Genomic DNA, 22,745 nt, shown 5'->3' on the forward strand with positions numbered 1-22,745 from the left:
GCTGACAAGAACTGTTTAAAAATAGCAGGCCAAGGGCAGGTGACAAAATGTCACACAAGCAGCACCTGGTCCACTGATAGCCTGGAGGGAGGAAAAAAACAAACCCAGATGTCACAGATACGATTCTATTTCTGAAGCTGGTCAAACAGCAGAATTTCAGCTTCAGCAAAGGAAAAGAGAAGGGCCATCCAAGCATTATGCGTTCAAATTTTACTCTAGTTTTTTCATAGCAGTTCCCTTTTTTCTATTACAAGTATTAGTTTACAAGTATAGATTATTATATACACCTTTTTTCTTTACACGTAATACCTGTAACCTCAGGCCCATTAATATGCTGTTAAGGAAAAGGGAATTAATGTCAGTCTGGCAAGATTTCTGAAATATTTTAGCACAAGCTTGTACCAACTGAAATAGTAGCAGCTTTAATGTTTCTGGAGTGCCAGATTAATGTGAAAATATGTATAGGAGAATTATGTCTGTAATTACGGAATCTGAAGTAGTTAATGAAGGTGTCTCTAAGAAGCTTTGCTCGAGCAGTTAGAAAGTAAAAATGGAAATTTTATTTACCTTCCTTCTGCCCCTGCTTCTTTCTGGAGGTGCTGTTTGCTTCGTAGTCTTATTGTGGCAACACTTTTTTCTAAACGAATGAGAAAATTATAATGTGAAGAAAATATGTATTTGCTTTTCTTAAACTGCTTGTGACAGTTTCTGAAGTGTACTGAAACTTCATGTTGCATCTGTTCAGAAAGAATATTAATTACAGCACAGCAGTTGCTGTGACTGGAAATAGAAGGCTTTAACTTATTGATAGGAAGTAAAAATGTTGGAGAAGATGGGCTTTCGTTTTGTCAAATCTTATTTGTTAAAACTTGATTTTGCAGAAGTACACAGGAACTTAATGGCTGCATTGGTTCTTCAGTATAATGAGGGGGTCTTGAGCTCCCATATTTGAATGCCAACGTAGTGAAAAAATGTAAACTGCCTGCTTCCTTAGCTCCCAAATTTAACCACAAATCTAGAGATACGGAGAGCATATGAAATGGATTACAACACTTGTCAGTAACTGAAGTTACTTACATTACTTAATTGAAATAAATTTTTATGTGGCTATAATGATCCTTTTATATCTTTTTCCAAACAAGGACTAATATCAATTCCAGGTTTCAAATTGTTTTGGGGGGGTTTAATTAAGACAGTCCTGTTACAAGGTTTCTTCAGGGTAAGTTTTTAATATTTCAGCTGAGTTAAATAGTATCTAAATCTAAAACTAATCTGAACAGTGATGGAGTTGGCTCATTTTTTGCTTTGATGGTAAAGGTAGATTTCTGTGGAGTAGGCCTCCTTTGAAACTAAGTAACCTTGTGTGAATTCGTTCCCACTTCCAGTTCCTGAAGTCATCAGAGATCTTCCTAAGCCAACCTTTCAACTGATAAATCTCACTTAAGAAAATTGGTACTATTTTGCATGTCTCTAGCTTCCTGGAAATTGGCACCAGCAGAGTTCATTTGAATTTCGTGGTGAACCTTCTGTATATAATGGTCCCATATTATGGGTTAAGAATAAATATTTTTCAAAGTATATATGAATGTATTCCATGAGAACAGCGCTCCCTCCAACCCATTATCTTATCTCAAATAGTAAGTGATAGCAGATTCTTAGGGAAGAATACAAAAACAGGGTAAGCACTCTGTCTCCAATGATCTGTTAACTCAAGAGCTTCTGATGCCACAGGTAGTATGGAATATAGTGTTTTATTTTTACCAATTAAGTGGAGTTTTTGTAATGCTGTACTTGTTATTTGAAGCCTACTATAAATGGCATGACTGCAGCAAGGCTGAACTTTGAGGCCTTATTTTGAAAGGGTAAATGTAATACTTTCCTGGTACAAAGCAAAGGGATATATTTAAAAATAATTATTTTATCATTTATTTTGTGATTTTTCAATATTTTAGGTACATAACACTAAAGGTACTATGGTGTTAAATATTGTAAATTTGTACTCTTGGGAAGTTGTCTTCAGTGGATGGAAGATTTGGCTACCCTGACTGTTCATCCCCTTGAGCAATTTTTCATATTAATGAATTTAATTAAGCTTTGAAATAAAAACATTTAAAATAGCTTTTATTTACATTGCAGGGCGTATGGGGATTAACTTCCATCATCCAGGAACAGACAATATTATGGCTCTTAATAGTAAGTAGTTAATATCTAGTGGCTAATATTGTCATGTTGAAAATTATTTCCTACCTTTATCGTGTACATAGCTGTACAGTCAGACATAAATATGTGTCGTAATAATATTTGCATAGAAGTTTATGTGCACTCTCTTAAAATGATTTTCATAAATCAGTCATCTCTGATTTCATTGGCAGAATTGGTGACTGTTTATATTAGCTTTAGAATAGCTTTATGTGTTCCACTGGAAGTTTCATAATGACTGCTATAGATAATATTGCAAAACAATCTCTGTTGTTTCTTCTTTTGTGGGTGTGTATGTGTGTTAAATCTATAACTTTAATTTCTGGTATCTCTCGTGACATATTTCTTCTTATTGGATGAGTTGTTACAAGTTTTGCATATAATTACCTTGACTGACGGAGTTTACTTTGTTCGTTTCCCCAAAACAATATGTAGACAAGACTGGAAAGAATGTTTAGATGTCTAAATAATGAGGAAGAAGTGTGGGGCTGAACTTCACTGAAACATTATTACTTTTGTTTGTGTTGGAAAATAAAAATAAATTAAAAAATTCTAGTCATGAACATATGCATTCAAAAAACCTGCCAAAATGGATCTGGAAGCTCTAGAGACAGCCTAGTATCATGTAGTGGGCGTGTGTGTGGGATGGGATGTTAGGCACCAGCAGCATAATGTAGAACTGAACTATGCAAATCAAAGCATAGTTTTTGTCCATCTAATCCTAAGAAATGCTAACTATTTTGAAATGTCTGGTTTTGCTTACAATGTTGTATTAGAGGTGTTAGGATTAATGTATTAACTTCTCTAAAATTTTTTGCCTTTGCACTGTCCATAGAAGTTATACTGTGTATAGTTGAAAACTGCAGGTTTGTCATAGTTAGCATATGTGCTCCATTTTCTTATGGGGACATGAAATTATGGGAAATCAAGTAATTAACTGGGAGAAATGCTCCGTTTAATTAAAGACTTAATTAAAAGAGGGAGCTGTTCATGTGGGTGTGCACGTGTGTAAATAAGTTCTACACAGGACAGTCTGCTGCTTTTGGACATGAATTCTGGTCTTAGAATGTAGTTGTTCTAACATGGGCATTTCAATAAGCTGATCACGATAGCAGGATAATTGTGAAGGTGGGAGATTATGGTTGAATTTTGAGTTATTTTTAAAAATTGACATTTACAGTGGAATATATAGCAGTATTTGTTACAAAGTCTTGTAGAGATTTTTAAAAGACAGGAATGAAAAATTCATACAAAAAGCTATACTATATACTGTACTATATCAAACCAGGGCTGTTCCATTCTGGGACAACTCGCTTTTATCCTAAACGGATGAATGTATTCTATTCTGATTTGTCATTGCTAGATGAACTTTTTTTTTTTAAAGTTGCCTCTTTAATCAATATAATATTTAAGAAAATATTTCTCCCTAATTCCTTTGAAATTTTTACAGCAGCTATATAATCTAATTGTTTATAAAAAATAATGATCCTTTGCAGCTATAGTCCTGGTGTACTGCTAAAATATTAGTATAGCTAACTGAGGGACCTAAACAAAATATATTTATGTATTTCCAGTTTTTAAAATATTATGGGTTTATTGAAATATTAGCTGTTTACAGACTTAAATAAACCTGGAATCACAAATATGCAATTTATGCAAAATAGTAGTGATTGTTCTTTTGAATGAAATCCAGTGCAAATCAGAAGTCTCGATATGTTCCCATATATTTTCCCTCTCCTGCATCTCTTCTCCCTCCTGTTCTTTACTAGGCAAGGACACACCATTTTTGGCCATTACTAAGAGCCCAGAAGCTAGAATTATTGTACTGTGAAAACTGTTGGGTTTTGTTCTTAAATCCTTGAAGAGCTAAGAATAAAAGCAAGTATTCAAGTACATAAGCTTAAAAATTACTTTTTGTAATTTAAATCCTCTTTTGTATGCAGCTAAACCTGAAAAATTTATAACTATGTAATTCCCATGTGATCAATTACCTTTGTTATGAGGAATTATACTAAGGAAAGTTAGTCCAAGAAGAAATAGTCTTTCCTGTGCTGGAATGGTTGTGGTTTGGGTTTAAAAAAAATAAAATAAGTAAAATAAAATAAAAACTCCCAGAAGATATTTCATCCCAGTAATTTTTGGAACAATTTGGAGAACTTGTGTAACTTGTTTAAATCATAATACCCACAAAATCTATATATAATTTCTGTGAAACCAAACACTGTCTGCTGAATCTGCAAATCTAACCTTCACATTCTATTTATAGTCTTTGCTACATAAGCATTTTTCTCTATTCCTGCGAAGATGCAGTAATAATCTTTAAGATTTATTACTCAAAGCTCAATTTCTCACTAACAGTGTATGCAATCTTTTGAAGCTGGAAGACAACATAGGCTAATGTCATCAGCAATTCAGAACTTTACTTCATGTGTTGCAGGGGAAGGGGAAGTTTTCTGAGGGTTGTTAATTTCTTTAGCTCTTTCTCATTCTTTATGGCAACACTTTCAACTGTACTTCAGCTGGTATTCTTATTTACTGATTACGGCCTTTTGAAACTAGGGATTTTCCTGACTGACTGTCTTGAGCTACTGTCTGTAACTGTTGAAGGGGATTGTTTAGTTTGAGGGAAGGTGTTGGCTGCTTAGTTGGCAGGGCTTAGTGTAGAGCGTACTACCACCATTTTGTTCATCATTGTGCAAAGCAGTAAATCATCATCATCTCAAAGCACTGAGTTCTGAAATAATAAAATTTGTGACATAGAAGATATTACTTTTACATGCATAATTATGATGAATCTCTTCTTGTCATTAATGGCATTATGCTTGTGTACATACACAAACTGTTGCCCATGTGTACAAGCAAGTTTAGTTGCCCATGTGTACAAGCAAGTTTAGTTGCCCATGTGTACAAGCAAGTTTAGTTGCCCATGTGTACAAGCAAGTTTATATTGTAGAGGTACTTGAAGTTATCTTTCAGAATTAGGCTTCTATTGAACAATGCAATGTTCAAATATTCAGAGATATCTGAACATAATCCTAAAGAGCATTTAAACAAAAGGAAGATGCAAATATTTAGATTTGAAACCTTTAGCAAAGGGGAGAAGCTATAGCTTCTGTCTATACTAGCTCTAATTGAAATTTCTCTAATTGAAATAGTGTTTTTATTCAAGTAGTGACATTGGTTTGTTAACTTTTTAATAAAGTCATTCATACTGAGCTAAACAGTAGGGGAATTTTTATAAACTTTCATCTACAGCACCTTATTAAATACAATTGATAATGTAATTTCTAGGGGAAATGTGGCACAAATTGAACTATTGATTTTATTTAGGTAAATTCATATATGAACTTAAAGAGAAACCATCTATTGACAATACTTTTAGTAGATGTTTGCAATACTAATTAAAAGTTATGTTTACAATATGAAGCAAAACACGAAAATAAATTAATTTGCTTTGCCAAAATTAACTAAAAGGTGTCCTCCATCCCCTTCTCTTGCTTGTATTCACTCCCGTTTGCAGTCATACATTTCTGCAGCCATTGCTTCTCTTTGGGGGACACTGGATGTTCTCTTGAGTTAATATGTGCTCCTTTTTAATTAGCTACATAAACAGGACTGAGTGATCAGCATGAATACACAGTCACCTACGTGCTAGGTAGTGAGCTATCTTTAATGCTTCTTGTGAACTCCAGAAAGCCAACAATAAGCTTTAGTGGGAGAGAAGTATAGCACGTGAAAAAGGGAGACAGGGAATAAATGAGGGTGTGTGATCTTTCTAAGGAAGCACTGAACTGAATTGCTGGGATCCCAAATGAACTTCTGTGAAATGAATTTAGACGAAAGGTAGTTAAACCAACTAATAAGAAAAACCCCTTTGGGAAATGCTGGAGTTTTGGTTTTCCTAAAACTCCTCTGTACAGTGACTTTGCACTGCATTTGGGCTTCAAATGTTCCATCTGCTTCAAATGTTCATTCTTGTCCCATACGAAAATGTGTCATCTGTAGAGGTCTGGTACTATTTGCTCTGTATCTGACTGTCTTTTATTCTTTTATTTAGTGTCATTTAGTTCTGTTTGTTCTGAGTAAAATAATTTGCAAAATACATGAAGGCAAGGGTTTGGGGCACCTCTTCAGATGTTTGTGTGGAGATTTTGGTTTTGTTTTAATAATATAGATAATAATTATGTGGGGAAGTCATCATGCCATGATGGAAAATGTAATGGCAGCAAAAGAATTCCATTTTTTATTTTCATGCTTCTATTGGTTTTAAAATTGCCTTGTTTCCTTAAAAGCTGTTGTACTTGGCTCTTCCTATATTCTGATGTATTGTTTCAAACACATAGAGTGTTTAGATATGACAAAGTTGCTGAAATAGCATTTTATATTTAAATCATTTGCCAATGCTCTTGGTATACCTTGAAATGAATTGCTCTGAATAGAAGGTTTATTGAACTATTTTTGTCTTGCAAAATCATGGGTTGGCAGTTTAATTGCTAATAAAAGCTTGGGGTTTTGTAGTAGTAATATTCTGGGAAAATGTGTGGCTAAATTTTGAGAGGCATCAATCTCTTCTAATAGTTTGGTACCTGCCTATAGGAATTTGCTGAGCTCTTTAGCCCAATTGCCAACTTAGGTTACTAATGTGTTACTAGCTTATTAACATATGAGGAATAATAGAAAGGAATAAAAGATACTGAAAGCACTAATAGGGTTTGTAAAACTAGACCTAATTTAGTTGTGAAGAGATCAGAGTTTATTTAACTGGAAGGAAAAAATGGTGTGAAATGTGACATAGCAAAGGCAGCAGGGTTCATAAGAATCCCAGAGTGTGTGAACTGCCACTTTATGCATAAGCTTGTTAAGTTTTTCAGAACCAGCTGTACAAACAGTTAGTATTGATGCTGCCTTGGGGGCTGTGAGGTGGACTAGCTGGTATCTCAAAGTTCCTTCTATAACTGTTTAATTTAAAAAAAAAAAAAAAAAGGGCGGGGGTAAAGGTAGGGGAGCAATAAAACATGCTTTTTCTTCTTTCTTCTCTTCAGTTTTTTATATTAACATCTGCACTTTTTGAGATCTGATTTGGCTGTTACTGAAGGCAGTACCTCTTATCAGTGACTGCTAAAGTCTTTTTCTAGCAGAGGAAGATTTCTTAAACTGTATTCCTTTTAATCCAACTTTGTAGCTCTTTACTACCTTCTTGTTTGTTTGGGGTTTTTTACCACTTTTCCTGCCTCATAACCTCACCAATGTGCTTTTCTTTCATTTCTGTGATCCTCTCTATTATGGGTGAGTGCCATCTGTTTCTTCAGAATTTTAAGAACAGGATTTGCCAGGCTCTTCTGCAAGCATTGTGTATGATGCTAGAAGAGATGAGATGGCAGTCCAGAATTAGGTTTGGTAGATTGGAAGCAATATGAAGGAAGTTCCTATCAGCCTGGCTGTTAGAAATGTGAGTTTTATCATTAATCTGTTTTTTAAACTAAAACAAAGAAATGAAAATAGATAAGCCTTCCCTCCTGCACAGATGCTTGGCTGCTCAGTATGTCTAAGGAAGGAAGGCCTAAGCTGTTTAAACAATAGTTTTGAGTATCAAATGCAGTTCACATGTTTGATCAAGCATTTGAGGTCCAATGTGTGGGCCTTAACTGCATACAGCTTGCATGTGGATTGTATTTTTCCAATGATGGGATTCATTTGTATATGTATGTCACCGTATGTTATCAGGGAGATTGTTGTAATGCTCGCATTGCTAGCATTGGAAAAAAGTGAACCAGAACGGACTGTTGAGGCTAATATCACCAAATTATCACAGCACCCATCTGCACATCCACCCCATCTATCAGTGGAAATTGAGAACCACCTTTTGAACCACTCTTAGATGAGCAATAATTCATCCTAATCCCAAATTATTTGGATTATGTTTTTTTTCCAAAGACGTCTTTAAAAAGACTGGAGGATAGAAGTCTTGTTCTTTGTGAACAGCTTTTCTAGCCATAGAAAAAGGGGGAAAAACAGCATTATTTTCTTAAGCAAGCTATTTTGTTGTGTTGCTCATTATGAAAAATAACCTCTCAAATCTCAACTGCTGAAACATGCTGAAGTTTAAAAATAATGGCAAAACCTATCCCTGAAAAAGTGGGATGAGTGTTCTGCAAATAACAGATTAATATATAGAAAACTTTCTTTGGAAGCAAATAGATTTCTGTGCATATAAAGCTCAGTACAAACATACTGTGGCAAGGAACCTAAAAGTTAATACAGTGAACCAAGTTTAATTCTTTGTTCTCCCAAATGTTATTCTTATTTTGCCCATATTTTTATGCACATGACTTACTGAGTTTTATCATGTCATGTTCATTTATCAGCTTGCTTCTTATCTAGATAAAATCCAGAAATTTTTATTCAAGAAATAGTATTTTTATATGCAGCAAATTCATGCTGGTTCAAGCACTGGCCTCATCTTTGTATGCAGACTGTTCTTGTCAATCTTAACTCCTGTTTTAGTTAGCAAAAATGTCGAATTTATTCTAAATTATGTTTACATGCATATAATTTATGTTGATTGCTACAAATTAGGTTACTCAAACTGCTTTTGCTTTAGCTACTGCCTTTCATATACCTCCAACTGTTTGAAAATGCACTTTTTAAATAAAACATTCCTTACCTAGCTCTTATTCAGTGATTTCCTGCCCTCCCTCCATGTTTTGACAGTTTGTTAGATAACCTTGACCATTCAGACAGAGTAGCATGGATTGAGAGAGTGATCAAAGAGAAAACTTCTGATTTGCCTTGCTGGAATTCCAATTATGATTTTTTCCACGTGGGTAATTTGAGACAGGTTGGTGAATGGTAGATACTTTTAAAATCATAAAGCTGTAAATAAAATTTATTTATGTGCATTATAGCAAATTATTTGATTGAAATGAACAAAATCAAGAATGTTTGCTAAAGGAACTTTGAATATGTGACCTGAAGTTTAAAAGAAGTCTAGTACTTTACAAAGATACAATATTCATGTGTCTCATCTCAGAATTTTATTATGACCCAAAGGAAATCTTCAAATCAGTTGATAGAAATTCTGACTATGTTGCAGGCGTTTCTTGCATCTGTGTTTCTTGTTAAATGCTCTCAAATACTTGATCTCAATCTATGTATTTTAATGATAAAAATAGTTTTCTCTATTAGAATAGATTATTCTGTTCATTTGCTTTTTGTTACTGTAGCAAAATGAGTTCTTCAGTGAGTTCAAAGTGTGTGCTACGGAGATATTGTTATAGCAAAGATACATTGCATATTTATACTTGATTCTTTCACCTTCTCTCAGTTCATTAATCATTTTCACTGGCATTGTAATTCAGTTGTAAACTTCCAGTTCTCTAACAACTTCAGAGACCTACTATTCAAAAGAAAAAGCTTGACATATTTTCCTTTCTAATCTTAGAAAATTGTTGGACAACTCATAGTGTCCTAAAGCAAGTATTGTTCTGAACTGCTGACTGCTTCAAGATTGCAAATGAGTTTTCCAAATTAGAAATAAGATTCTGGTACCTTATAAATCAAGGAGGTTCCCAGTCTTGTTAGATAAACTTTCCTTTAGCCCTTCTAGCTCCAAAATTTCAAATCTGGAAATGTTGACTTTTTTTTTTTTTCATAGAGATAATGCTATTTTAAGTCAGTTTAAGAAGAGTCTTTAAGATTTGTTTGAAATGTGTATCTTTGATATTGTGGACACATTATTGCATGAACAAGATAAGTACCAACAGTGAAGAAAGAATGTTTTTAAAAATCTCAAAATACTTTCTAATAAGTCGTCCATAAAATGTGATAATACAAGTAAATGGTGTCACTTATTTAAGTATTTGTAATTACCTGATCAGATCAATTTTTAGTTATGACATGGAAAGAGTGTAGATCTAGTTCTTTTGAGTTAATGTTTTATGGATTCACAAATTTATTATTACCTTGAAATGCTATTTGATCCATACATAATGTGTGGATCCAATCCCATATTATAATAAAACAATGGAAAAAAAATCAGAAAAGAAGTCTCACCGAGATCAGATGTCAGTAATTTGTAAGTCACTGTCTTATTTGGCATGTAAGATCTCATGGCTTAGACATTTTAGTTCATCTAAAATAAAGAAAAAATTTTAAGGAGTATGCCTAACCAGTAAAGATTATTTTCATGGTCCAACATAATAACATTATAATGAATGTGTTTTCAGTTTCTTAATTTTATAGAGTTCTTCCAGTAAGGAGCATCATGCAGTTTTCAGGCTCTAGCACAAATTAATCCTGTCCATACCTCTGCTGAAATCTGTGAAGAGGATATTTCACAGCTTGTCAGTTTTATGTTGCTGTTAGAATCTGATTTAAAAGACAAGCCAACAAATTAATTTGGCAATATTATCTCCCGTGTGAACATACTGGAAGTACATCAGCTTGTCTATAGACTTAAGTCATCAGATTTTTAATAAGGTTTGATGCATTTGAAAACGTTCTGCAGAAAGCGCTCTCTCACTAGTTATTAATTAAGCCATAATGAAACTGCTGAAAGCTTTCGACCTGCTTGATGTAGGTGAACAATACTCAAGTTTCTATAGAGAACATTTTCTTAATGGTAGTGATAGTAACATGTTGAATAAATATTAGCTTGTGATTGATTGGCTTCATAAAAAAATGTGTTTTAAGAAGGTGGTGTGTTTCAGTCAAGCTTGTTAATTGTTCTACCAACTTTGTCCCTTGTGTAGCTAGCTGTCTTCCCAGGGGAACTTTTCCCCACAGTTTCTGATCCATAAAAATTGAACCCTTAACTAGACATTAGGCTGTTAGAGTGGATGCTCATTGTTTCACATGACTAACATCTGTTGTCTCCAGGAGATGAAGTAAGGTAGGTTTTGTTTTTGCAAGTGTTTCTTAACTTCAAAGGCTTGGTTCACAGGGATATTGAACTATAAGTTATCATTATGCCTTCTTGTACTGATGTATTGTGTCAGCATTTAATTGAATCATGTCAGATGATACACGTGTCTAGGTTGAGCTTTTGTGTAGTCACCACTGATACTTGTTTTTCCCAAGTGCCACAGATTTTTATTTTCTGTTGTCTTGTAATGGAAGTGTATTGTGAACAGTGCATACTACAAGCCTTGTGAGTATAGCCAGCCCAGTTACAGGTGTGAATTGAGACCAGAATAGTAAAGCAGTACAAGCCCTAAAGCATGCATAGATTTTTGTAGAAAAGTGTTCTCATGACCTTCCTATGGAATAATCCTATTCCATAGGAGTAAATTAAACCAATGACAGCATGTAACTTCGGGGTTCTAAACTTTTTGTCTTTGCAGCCTTGAGTAAAGCTAATGAGGCTGATAATGAACACCAGTTTCACTGCTCTATTTCAGTTTTCTCTATCCCCTTTGGAAGCTTTTTGTTTTGTTTTGTTTGTTTGTTTGTTTTTAAGTTTGCTATGCTTTTTCCTTGTTTTGTATTATCAAAAATAGCTAACTACTAGAATACAATTTTCTCTGGATCTTATAATTGTTCGTTCCTATAGTCTGTCTCTACTGTGACTGTACTGAGTTACCAAGAGATTAAAGAAGCTGAAATGCTTCAGTTTGGGGAGGAGAGAAGGCTGAAGGTGAATATGATGAAGCCTTAGAAAAATCACAGGGGAATGCAACATGTTCCATAGAGCTAGAACTAATGGAGCAATTGGTGAAACTTCTGGTAGGTCCATTTAAAACCCACAAAAGGAAGTAGGTTAGGAACTTGCTGCCACAGGAATTTGTGGAAGAAGATAGTATCAGCAGGTTCAAAAAAGCATTAGACAAATTGTTAACAAAAGGCCTTTAAGCAGGTGTTACGAGTAGGTGAGAGTGTGCCTCCTAACATGTTTCATTCAATGACTATGAATGCTAAGGTAATAGAAGAGAAAGATATAACTGATAGTGGCCAATCTAACATGCTTTTTCTAGTGTCACTACTGAAGACTAAATACTTGTCTGGATGGTTCATTGGTCTTACCCAGCAGGAGATTTCATATAAGCTCTCATAGGTATTCTAGCTGAGCTATGTGGTTCATGTCTGTATTTTAACATACACTAAGAATAAGTTCATAAGAATATGTTTCAGTCAAAGTCCTTTCTTTTCTGTAGGTTGTCACTTGGTTTCATCTGTTTCAAATAAGTTGCAGAACACCTGCCTTACTAATAATAATTCTCAGAAATCATTTGTGCAATTCTGGTATTTATTTACATGGTTTGCTTTTATCACACAAATTGCACAATGTCCCTTTTTGTGTTGGAACCTTCCAACACAAACAACAGGGCAAAACCAAACTTATTGCTAGCCTAAGTAGTGAGCTGAAGAATGAATGTGATTTACTTGTTGATATACAATAAGCAATGTTCTGTTGCTGGACTGTGTTCTTAGTTTTCAGGATGTGTATTAACTGAGCAAGAGTAACTTTAAACAGCAGAGTAACTTCCCTGGTCCAGGTAACGTTTTTTTCCCTTGGCAACATTGTCACACTGTGGATGTTCTGGTCCTCTGCTTTTCCAGAACCATAGGCAAGAGTTGTTAGGTCACTCCTTCCTTCTGAATCTTTGAGGGCTATCTTGTGTGGATGTGTGCTTCTGTGTGTCATGCAGCTATGCTCATCTCATAAACCGTGTAATCTCAAGTGTTTTGTGGCTCTCCATAAAATTTTGCAAATGTGTTCTTACACCACCAGTAGACCGCTTCTCCCTTGACTGCCACATAGATGTTTGTAAAATGCAAGCCTTTAAAATACTTTTCATCAGTTTCATATAGCTTTCTTTGAGATGCAGTTAATATTTTTGAGCATTTCAGTTGAGTGTGTTTTGATTTGTTGCAACATTGGGTAATCTTAGCTGCAGGCTTTTGGGAATTACAGTAGCATTAGCACTAAATTTACTTAATTGCATTGCAAGATTTGGGGATTGGGGAGTCTGTTTTGCTTGTTTGCTAGAAGCTTAGAGTTCTGTTCTTCAACATACAGTTTTATGTTTGTAAAAACACACTCAACTTCTGGGATGAGGTGAGTTAATAGTTTCAGGAAAGTTATCAGGAAGTGAAAAAGAATGTATTTTTCCTTTGTGTTTGAGTACATGCAATCTGGGACACAATGGTTATGTAACTTTCTACCTGTCAGTTAAAGTAAGTTGCAAAGGGATGGAAAAACACTAACACAGGGGGGATCATTCTGGGAGTTGCACAACTGAGCAGTGACTGCTTGCAACAATTTCACATTTTACATGGGAAAATGCGCTCGTTGCTTCTTAAAGCAGCTATGTTTTATTTAATACTCTAATGTTCTTTGAGGTACCTAGGAAAGAATCACTTGTGTTGAATTTTGAAACGTTTCAGGAGGTGGTTTTCTGTTCAAAATGACATTCATATTTGGCACCAAAACCAGTATATGGGAGTGGCTTCATTGGTGGTGTGTACTATTTTGGGAGCTCCCAGTCCCTTTTCTTTTGTCTTCTGTTGGAATTGCCCAAGAGAGAAAGTAACTTTGGATATATAACACTGGTAATTTCATTGTTTGTAGTAGTGCAATAATTTTCTTATTGGCTCCCAAATGTCTTGATTCAAGAACAATTTCTAAACTGTTTATTTTCTCAAACTGAAGGTGTTATGAAATTTACCCGATGAACCATTCCTCCTATTAAATCTGTTGTGCTCTGAACTTTGACTTATGAACAAGATGGGTATTTTTTATTAACTTGTTTCAAATGACATATTCTTATTTTGCATCCTGTGTAAACAACATAAAGTGTGTGTTGAAATTCTGAAGTTGCCATGCTGAGTAACTGTCAGCTTGTTGGGAAAAGTAACATTTTTAATGTAAACACTGGATAAAACTGAGTTCATTTTCAAATTGTGTGTGTGTGTGTGTGTGTATATATATATATATACACATAAAATATAATCAACAATGATGAGACTTCACCTTCTTTGAGTGTTTAAATGTGATGCAATGTTTTTAAATCAACAAAAGCTGACTAGGCTGACTGTCTTCCTGTTTAAGTGGATTGCAGTATTTTCCCCCTAGAATTTATAGGCAATTGTAAATATACCTTCAGTAAAACTTTTTTATGGACATAAAGATTATGTGTGTAAGTGCATATATAAGATAAATGTAATATTATGCAGTGCAGTATAACATAGAAGTGTTATAATATATGAATGGCAACAGGTTATTCTAAAATTTACAGAAGTCTGTGGTAGATTTCTGCCATCATGTACTGTTATCTTCTTCAGAGCCTAAATGTTTACATTAAGCATATAAAGCGTTCTTTTCTTAAAAAGAAACATAGAAGTCTATATTTCAACTCATACTAAAGTAATGCTTCTTTATTTAATTTTTAGATTGGTGGCATTCTGTTTGAGAAACGTCTTTCAAATAAATTACTCTCAAAATGTGTTGATAGCTATACCTTGATACATGCTTATTTTTTGGTGTGTGGGCATTCAGCAAGACAAGGACTTGCTACATGAGGTCTGACAGTGTTTCTTTGCCATCATAATAAGTAATGAAATATAGCTTTAGCAGTAAGTAGAAATGAGGAGGATTAATTTTATTCTTGCTGTAAAGCCAACTCTAGTATTAATTCTCCCTATCACTTGCTGTGCAAGGATCAGAGTCTGTTTCAGGGCTTACCAACTACCTCACTGTGGCTGCATAGTTGTTCACATTAACAGCTTCTACTTGTCTTTGTTAAACATAAATTGTGAAGCAGTTCATCATAGCCCTTGAAATTTTTTAATTCCCCTAATGAAATACTCACAAAGTTGCTCTTTTGTGGCCTCATTGATGGGGGGAGGTGTATGGTGTCTGAGACCATGTTTCTTCAGGGCTTGAGGAAGAAGCTATTTGGGTAGACGAGAGGTTACTAGTGCCTGTGCTGAAGGAGGTTCAGCCTTGCTCTGGGTAGCCTAGGGCCACTCAGAGGTGACAGCCAGGGGACCAGTCAGCAGATGAGTAGTTCTCACCTAGCCACAACTGATCTGTCACGTAAATGCTGGCCAAAGAAAAGTAGGTAGGGAAGGCAGAGGGGTATGGTAAGATACCTCAGGACGTGCATTTGAAGATGGAAATAGAAAAACAGGAAGAATGGAAGGTTTTATGGTAGAGGACACTTGGGATATAGAAGAGGGAGTGGGAACTAGATGAAGTGGGCTAAGGGGTATTGTAGGGAGAGCTAAAGGAATCACACCTAAAACCTGGGCGTGTAGGGCAGGACCAGAAAGCATTGTGTTAGTTTTGGAAATAAGAGATGGTGTTGGGAAGGAGGAGGAACACAAATAGTATTGCACTGAAGAGAGAAAGAAACAAAACCTATTGTCTAAGCTCACTTTATGTTGAAAAACTCTACCTGATCCCTAGCCTTCCACATTTAATTACCTTGGAAGACCACAGATATCTTCTGTGCCAGATTGAAGTCCCTGTATAGAAGGCACTGTTTTCCAGATTATTTTCTGGTCTTCTAAAATTTCAGATCAAAAAATGCTGCTTTTTGCATTTCCCATTGTATCACAAAATATGCTTTTGCACTTGGACAACATTATGGATTTTGCTATTGATGCATGTCTCATTTAAACACTGTATTAATTCTGGTAGTTATAAAGATGTTTTGTCAATCTGTTTTTATTCATCTGAACATACTGGCTATTGAGTTCATATTGTTTTGGTAGGATTTTAGTATTTAAAGATGGTTAATAATTTAAATTGAAATATAATCAGAAAATATGTTGTCCACAACTAGTTAATAAAATGCAAAATGAAATATTTTAATTAGGATTACTGTTGATGATGTTTATTGCGTCTTAAAACCATAACCCTAAATTATTATTTTATAGTACTGTAAGTCTGATATGCCTGATTTTTTTTAATACCTTTGCTATGTAGAAAACTTGCACAGCAGGTATGTTCCTCTTTTTTTTTTCTTCTTCTTTTTTTTTTTTTCTTCCTGGCTGTGTCATCTTCAAAGTTTTTCTCTTGTATTGGGTTGTTTAAATTTCATCTTGCACTTTTTGAATGTCTTTTCCTTCTTTATGGTGGGAGGGGAAAAATAGAAGAGGTAGAAGCTACATTTCTTTGCTTTTGGAGCTAAACCTAATGACAGCTGTACCGACAATTTTCTTCTGTGTTTACATGCAGCCAGGAGCTATGGGCGGAGAAGAGGTAAAAGTATTTACTAAATGTTTTGTTTGCTGAATAGTGGGAAAAATAAATATTTAGTTCTTTTATGATAAGATGATGTTACCAATTTTAACATTATTTGGTTGATCAATTGCTTCATATAAATCAATCCCATATTCTTCATTTGCAAAACATCTCCCTTTTAATAGCAGCTTAAAGCAATGATGATTTTGAGCTGGTAACTTCAAGTGTGTTGCTATTACTAGTGAACTGGAGGATGACTGAATGTAAAGACTCTTTCATGACATGTATTTATGACTTTAAATGTGTAGTGTTCAAAAAAAGGATTGTTTTCAGGTTTGGGATTTTTTGGTAGAAGTGCAATGTTTAACTAGTGCATTGAACACTTCAAAAATACTTTTTTCTTAGATGAAACACCTTTCATTGAATCTTGAGTATTACATTGGATTGCCTTAGGTAGAACATTGTGAATACCAATACTAATAACTGTCCTCAACAGTGAATATTGATAATAATAATAAAAAAAATACAACATTTGAGCACATTTTAAATTTATTTCATCATAGGCAAACCTTAAAAAATAAAAGCGGACTGAAAACATTTTACAAACGTACAGAGCTGCGTATGAGTTTATTCTGAGAGATTAATGAACATGGACAATAGCAAGCTCGCGGACTACCAAGAAAGCTACTAATGTAGCTTACATTTATGTACTGTGCTGTACTTACACAGCCTGGTTTTTATTGAGAAAATAACAGTGCAGATTGCAGCTTTTAACAATTAGAGTTAGGCAGTGCCATCTGCATGGGGTACTTTGGCATTAAACTTCATTTTATCTTCTTTTTCATGTATGTTCTGTGACAGCTATACATGTGACTGCTTCCTTTTCAAAATGCAGAATTTGCATCGTTTGTGAAGAAGTTGGAGAGAAACCTAGCCATACAAGCAAGCCTATAGCGTATAATAAGTAACTTGTAGTTTGCATATATACATATGGATTGAGGTAGTAGGCTGTACAGGCTGTACTAACACAGTTTATAATATAGAATTTGAGCTGATTTTGTTCAAAGCTGACTGGTTTTAGTGTTTATTTGACAGCTAAACAAAAAGGAAAATATTTAAGTTTTCCCCACAAACTTACCTTCCTATTTTTTCCTGCTTCCAGAGAACACGCTATTGTTAACAGATGTTGAAAGCATCCTAATACTTACAGTTTTTCCGAGCTCTCATGGTATTGAAACAAATTGGAAAGTATGCAGAGTATATAATATTCTATACTCTCTGTGCATGTGAACACTGTTCAATTTCATTTTAAGATTGTGGCAAGTGTTTCCAGGTTGATCAAATGGCACCAAAGTAGGGAATGAGGTGGGAATCAGTTGGACACTATTAACGTCTTGCAACTCATATTTACTTGTAGAAGTGAAATATAGTAATGTGGCAGTAATTGTGACAAATACAGCATAGTCTGTTTTATACAAACTGTAGCGATGACAAAACAGGGCAAACAAGTTCTGAATGTGCGGGACTTTCAGAATCTTTTTTTACTCTACCAAAAAGCATGTTTCACTCCATAGTAATTGTTTCCTATGTGAAATTCAGGCTTTTCTATAGTAACAAGTAGATTCGTGTGTGTGTGCGTGTGTCTTGTCATTTCTGTTAGGGATTTTGTGACTTGCCTTATTCATACAATACTGAAGTCTGTGATGTTCATGCTTTTTCATTACCTTGAATTTTATAATGTTGTTTTGAGCTTTCTTAACCTTAAGAAACATGAAATTCTACAATAGTCTGTTAAAAAATGATGTGTGGTTTATCAAATATTCCTATATATCCCTATCTATTATTGTTTTTACCATTTGCATTGTGGTAATATGCAGAGTACCCAGACGTGAATCTGTGTAGGGACTCCTTTCATGTTTATTATACTTCGGTATTTTAATTACTGTTTGATTCTGTCACTGTGACAAAGCATCTTCAGTGAGAAGCGGTTTTGTCAGAAGTTTCTTGGGGCTTGCCATAACCTATCAGTTCTCTACTTGATCCTCTGTTTTCTTTGAGTGAAGAGGCGAGCATTTGAGCATTTCTTTGTAGGTATCACGGTTAGAGCTGTTGAGTCATGTTCTTTTAGGTACCTTGTTTTTAACTTTTACAACCAGTTTTTCAGATACAGGTGTAAGCACAGCTATGGGAAATCAGCCTAAAATCTATTCTGCTACACTGACAACTCAGAGATGCCAGGGGAGGGGGGCAGGAGTATAAAAAGAGAGCATTTAGTGATGCTTTCCCATAATACTGTCCCAGAGATTTGCCTTTGAAGGTTTCTTGAGGTGATATCTCAATATCTATTGCTTCAGAATGGGCTTTTCTCCTGTTCTTGGCCATTCCCTTTTCTGAACCTGCATAGACTTTTCAGCATCCTAAAAAGCCTGTGGCAAGGGGTTCCACAGTTTGACTTGCTTTCAGCCTTGCCATGTACTGACTGTGTTCAATGCACTTTAGTTTCCTCTTACTGGAAGAGACAGGGAACAATCATTCCCTATTCCTTTGTCTGTATGCTTTCCATTGTTTAAAATGTATACTTCATACATTTAACTCTATACTTGACTTAACTATAAAGTTTTAGATCATCTTTTGCATTTACTTAAGAGGAGTACAATGCTTGCAGACTGTCAAGCATCTGGCATAAGAGGTGATATCTTGCTTTTTAAGCTGCTGTGCATTTTTATTATTTCCTTCAGAACTCAGCACGTACTTGGCTTCCTCTCTAGACCTGTATTTCAGTTGAATACCTTGTTCTAGTATCTATTAATATGATATGTCAAATTCCACTAATGGCTCATGATTGTTGTTTATTTTTTACAAGAAGGTAGATTGTGGGGGTGGGAATTAAAAGATTATTTAGCTTCTTGGTAACGTCAATCTCTTACAGATATTCTTAAATCTCCTACTTTTCAATGAGTTTTCTGATTTGGTGTTCTTACACAATTTTAGCCTTTCTAATTATTATTTTTCTCATGCATGTGTTCTCTTTTATGCTGAAACGCATATGTTTATATATGTGCATGACCTGTTTGTCCATTAATGGAATATTTATCAATAGTCTTTCCTGTTTTATGCTTTAAACCCACCATTTCTGACAACCAGTTATACTAGACTTCGAAGAATAGCATCTCTCAATCCTTCTCTGATTGTGGCATTTACCCTGTTTTTTATGTTGGTGCTTAAAAGCACAGTAGGATTTTTGCTTCAATGGATTTTTGTATCTGTGATCTCTGTCAATGTTGTGCGTTCAATATATTCTTTCTAATCAAGACTTTAGTGCCTGGTGTTCATAAAAAATCAGGCTGGTGTTCTGTGTCAGTCAGAACATCTTTCCTGGTTTTTGTTTGTTAGCTTGTTTTCCATATATAGCATTGCTGGTTCTTTTTGTAATCTGTCCTTTACTACTGGAGACCCTATTACTGATATTTTCAGTGTATACATTTTTCTGACTAGTGTTCCTCTGCATGTTCTGATTTTTCTCCTTGCCCCTGTTTTTATTTCCCGTGCTTCCCTGTGCTGTTAATACCAGTATGGTATTAATTCTTCCTTAGGTCTTGCTGGAAGTCAGTTTCATGTGATCCATTACCTTTGAATTTAATTATGTGCCCTGCTATTTATAATTGTAATTAATCCCCCTATAAACTGTTGTATCAATTAATTATAATTCCATTCCTGGGAGCAATACTTCATGACATGAGGGGACAATTAGCCTTTTCAGAGTTGAGATGGGGTTCCCATTTATACATCTCTACATTCCACAATTAATTTTTAACTCGGGTATAGGGAATGACTAAATTCTGAAGTTGGCATGTTCAGCGGTGTTGCTTACCTACAGACTTTGCATATTTCTTTATCTTCTGGGTTAATAAATCTGTTTTTAAGATAATGTGTGCATATTTTGGTAGTAATAGCAACAAGTTAATTGCATCAGATGATCACAAATTCTTTACTTTTCATTAACAAACTGAGTAGCAGCCATTTATGTTGCTTTTTGTTAATTCATTACTGAAAGGGTGTTTTAACACTGAGTAACAGCTTGACAGGCTGCCCTAGCTAACAACTTTTTTCTTCAAGCACAAGTTTTTTGTGTTTTTTTTTAAATAAGATTTTAAAGATTTTTTTTTTCTTGTTAGCTAAGCTTCTTGCTTCACCTGTATGTTTAATATCCACAATACAAAGCTTTTCTATGTTTATTTTGCTGTTTGCCCCCCTACTCAGACTGGGCCTCCATTCACTCGAGGAGGAAGTGATGCAGCCCTTGTGGTTAGGACCCTGTAAAGCACTCTGAAGGAGACTGTCCTGCTCTGCAGTGCAATGGCTTGAGGGATCTGCTCTTTAAGATCATTCCTTCAAGATCTCTTATGGAAGATTTAAATCTCTAAGAATCGGTTTGAAATGTAAATCATACAAAGGTTCTTTCTATAGCTATGACACACAATTTCATCAGATAACTTGGTTTTCATTGCTAGCCATTTGAAAGGGTTTGTTTTAAAGTTAAATTAGGTTTATTGTCTTGTAAGGATAACATAGTCTTGGAAAAATAGAAGCAATACTAATGAATGTTATTTGGATAACTGGACCACTTAGCTGGGTCCTTTAATGCAAATTCTGTTAAAGCAAAACAGTAAAAGTAAAAGGAAAAGATAATTTTTTTTACTTAAATATTTAATTCTCCAGGAAATAGCGTTAACTATAGATACTACAAAATCTGTTACAGGTCGGTCTTCACTCTTTCCTTTTGAAGATGGCTTCCTAGACGACAGTCACGGTGATCAGTCTTTATCATCGGGTCTCAGCTCTCCAACACGCTGTCAGAATGGTGAAAGAGTGGAACGCTATTCTAGAAAGGTGTTTGTTGGAGGTCTTCCTCCTGACATTGATGAAGGTACTGTGAATAAGTTACATTGGTGAGATGTGGGAATTGGCTTTCATATAATTACTTTTAAAAGGTCAGATTTTCATAAAAACAAATGTAACTTTCCAGGTATGTCACTTGTGGCATTATTTAAAAGAAACACATGCAACCACCCCCTGCAACACCTGAGAATTTACTTGACATTCTTTCGTACTGTAGATCAGAAGAGATGGAGACAGAAATGCCTGCATAGCAGGTCTTCTATTCTGCAGTAGCAGCATGTGTTCCCACATAAAGTGGGAAAGCTGAAAAAGGGAACTTATTGGGTACTGTCACTCCTCCATAGTCTTTCCCTGTTCTTTTTAAAAGATGTGGTTGACTTAATACAGTCCTTGCCAAAATAAATTGGTTTTTAATTCATCAGTTCTTGTATCCAGCATATATGTAGTCTTCAGCTGACAAATGTAGGGCAATTAATATGGTTACAAAATAACCAGCTTAGTAGGGATGGTCGGGTTTTTTTCTCAGTCTCAATCAGTATCTGCTCTACTTGCATGTGCCCCCCCACACCCTGACTCCCAAACCAAAATTGTGACAGTTTTTGGTGTATTTTTCATATAGCTGGAATCCACCACTACCTAGCTTCAATTGGCATACACAGGGAATTTGAAGATGCATTATAATGTAAAGAGAGGGATCTCTGAATCTGATCTACTAAACCGAAGCCTAAACCATGTGCAACTTGAAGAAATAGTATGAGTTGCCAATCTATGGTTTGCAAACAGCTCAAATGCAGTTCCCATGTCACATCATGAGTTGCAGGACTGTTGATACAGGAACTGCTGGATAATCTGAATCCCCAGCTGTAAGAAGCAGGCCATCAGGTACAACTGATGTGAACATTGCTGGGTCACTCAGCATCAAACTACATGCTCAGCCTATCCTGCGAGGAAGTAATGGGGCCACTTGGGAGCTGTTACCCTCTTCCATGAGAGGTCTACTCCAGTAACACCTTTTTCCTTCAGCTCCTGAGTTATGCAATATGTGTTTTGTTGCTCTAGTCACTTGAAAAATGATGTGCAGCTCATGGGGTCAGATAAACTGGACACATCTCAAATGGCAGTCAAAAAATTGGAAAACCACTGCATTTGTCTTCAAACTTCTCCTGATAGATTGTTGCTCTGATCTATCTCCCGTCACATTAGACAGAATTTTAAACTAATTCTTTCTTTAAAGTATATAAATAAATGCATTGAGAAAAAAGATTTTTTTAAAAAAAATAACTTAAAATAATTTTTTTGTGAAGCATTTGCATGTAAAACAAAATTGTCCTATAGGATAATTTGAGATGTGTGTTCCACAGTGTTTCTAAACTGATGCTTAAAACCCAAAGGAATTTAGCAACTTAGTAATTCAAGGCAGGTTTCCAGAGGGGGCTGAGGAAGGTGAAATCCCCACAGT

General features: G+C 35.1%; 1 protein-coding gene across 8 annotated transcripts in view; it reads left to right on the forward strand.

The window, feature by feature from the left end:
• Positions 1-22,745, forward strand: part of CPEB3 (cytoplasmic polyadenylation element binding protein 3) — a 99,548-nt gene that overhangs the window by 43,240 nt on the left and 33,563 nt on the right. For 6 of the 8 annotated variants that reach the window (XM_075026100.1, XM_075026101.1, XM_075026097.1 and 3 more), the window contains exons 4-5: positions 2,137-2,193; positions 21,147-21,314. In XM_075026100.1, the coding sequence (XP_074882201.1) occupies positions 2,137-2,193; positions 21,147-21,314 (225 nt within the window). The remainder of the gene's footprint in view (positions 1-2,136; positions 2,194-21,146; positions 21,315-22,745) is intronic. The other 2 variants (XM_075026102.1, XM_075026104.1) reach the window with 1 other exon arrangement.

The sequence above is a fragment of the Buteo buteo genome, chromosome 4 (genome assembly GCF_964188355.1).
Source record: "Buteo buteo chromosome 4, bButBut1.hap1.1, whole genome shotgun sequence".
Lineage (NCBI taxonomy): Eukaryota > Metazoa > Chordata > Aves > Accipitriformes > Accipitridae > Buteo > Buteo buteo.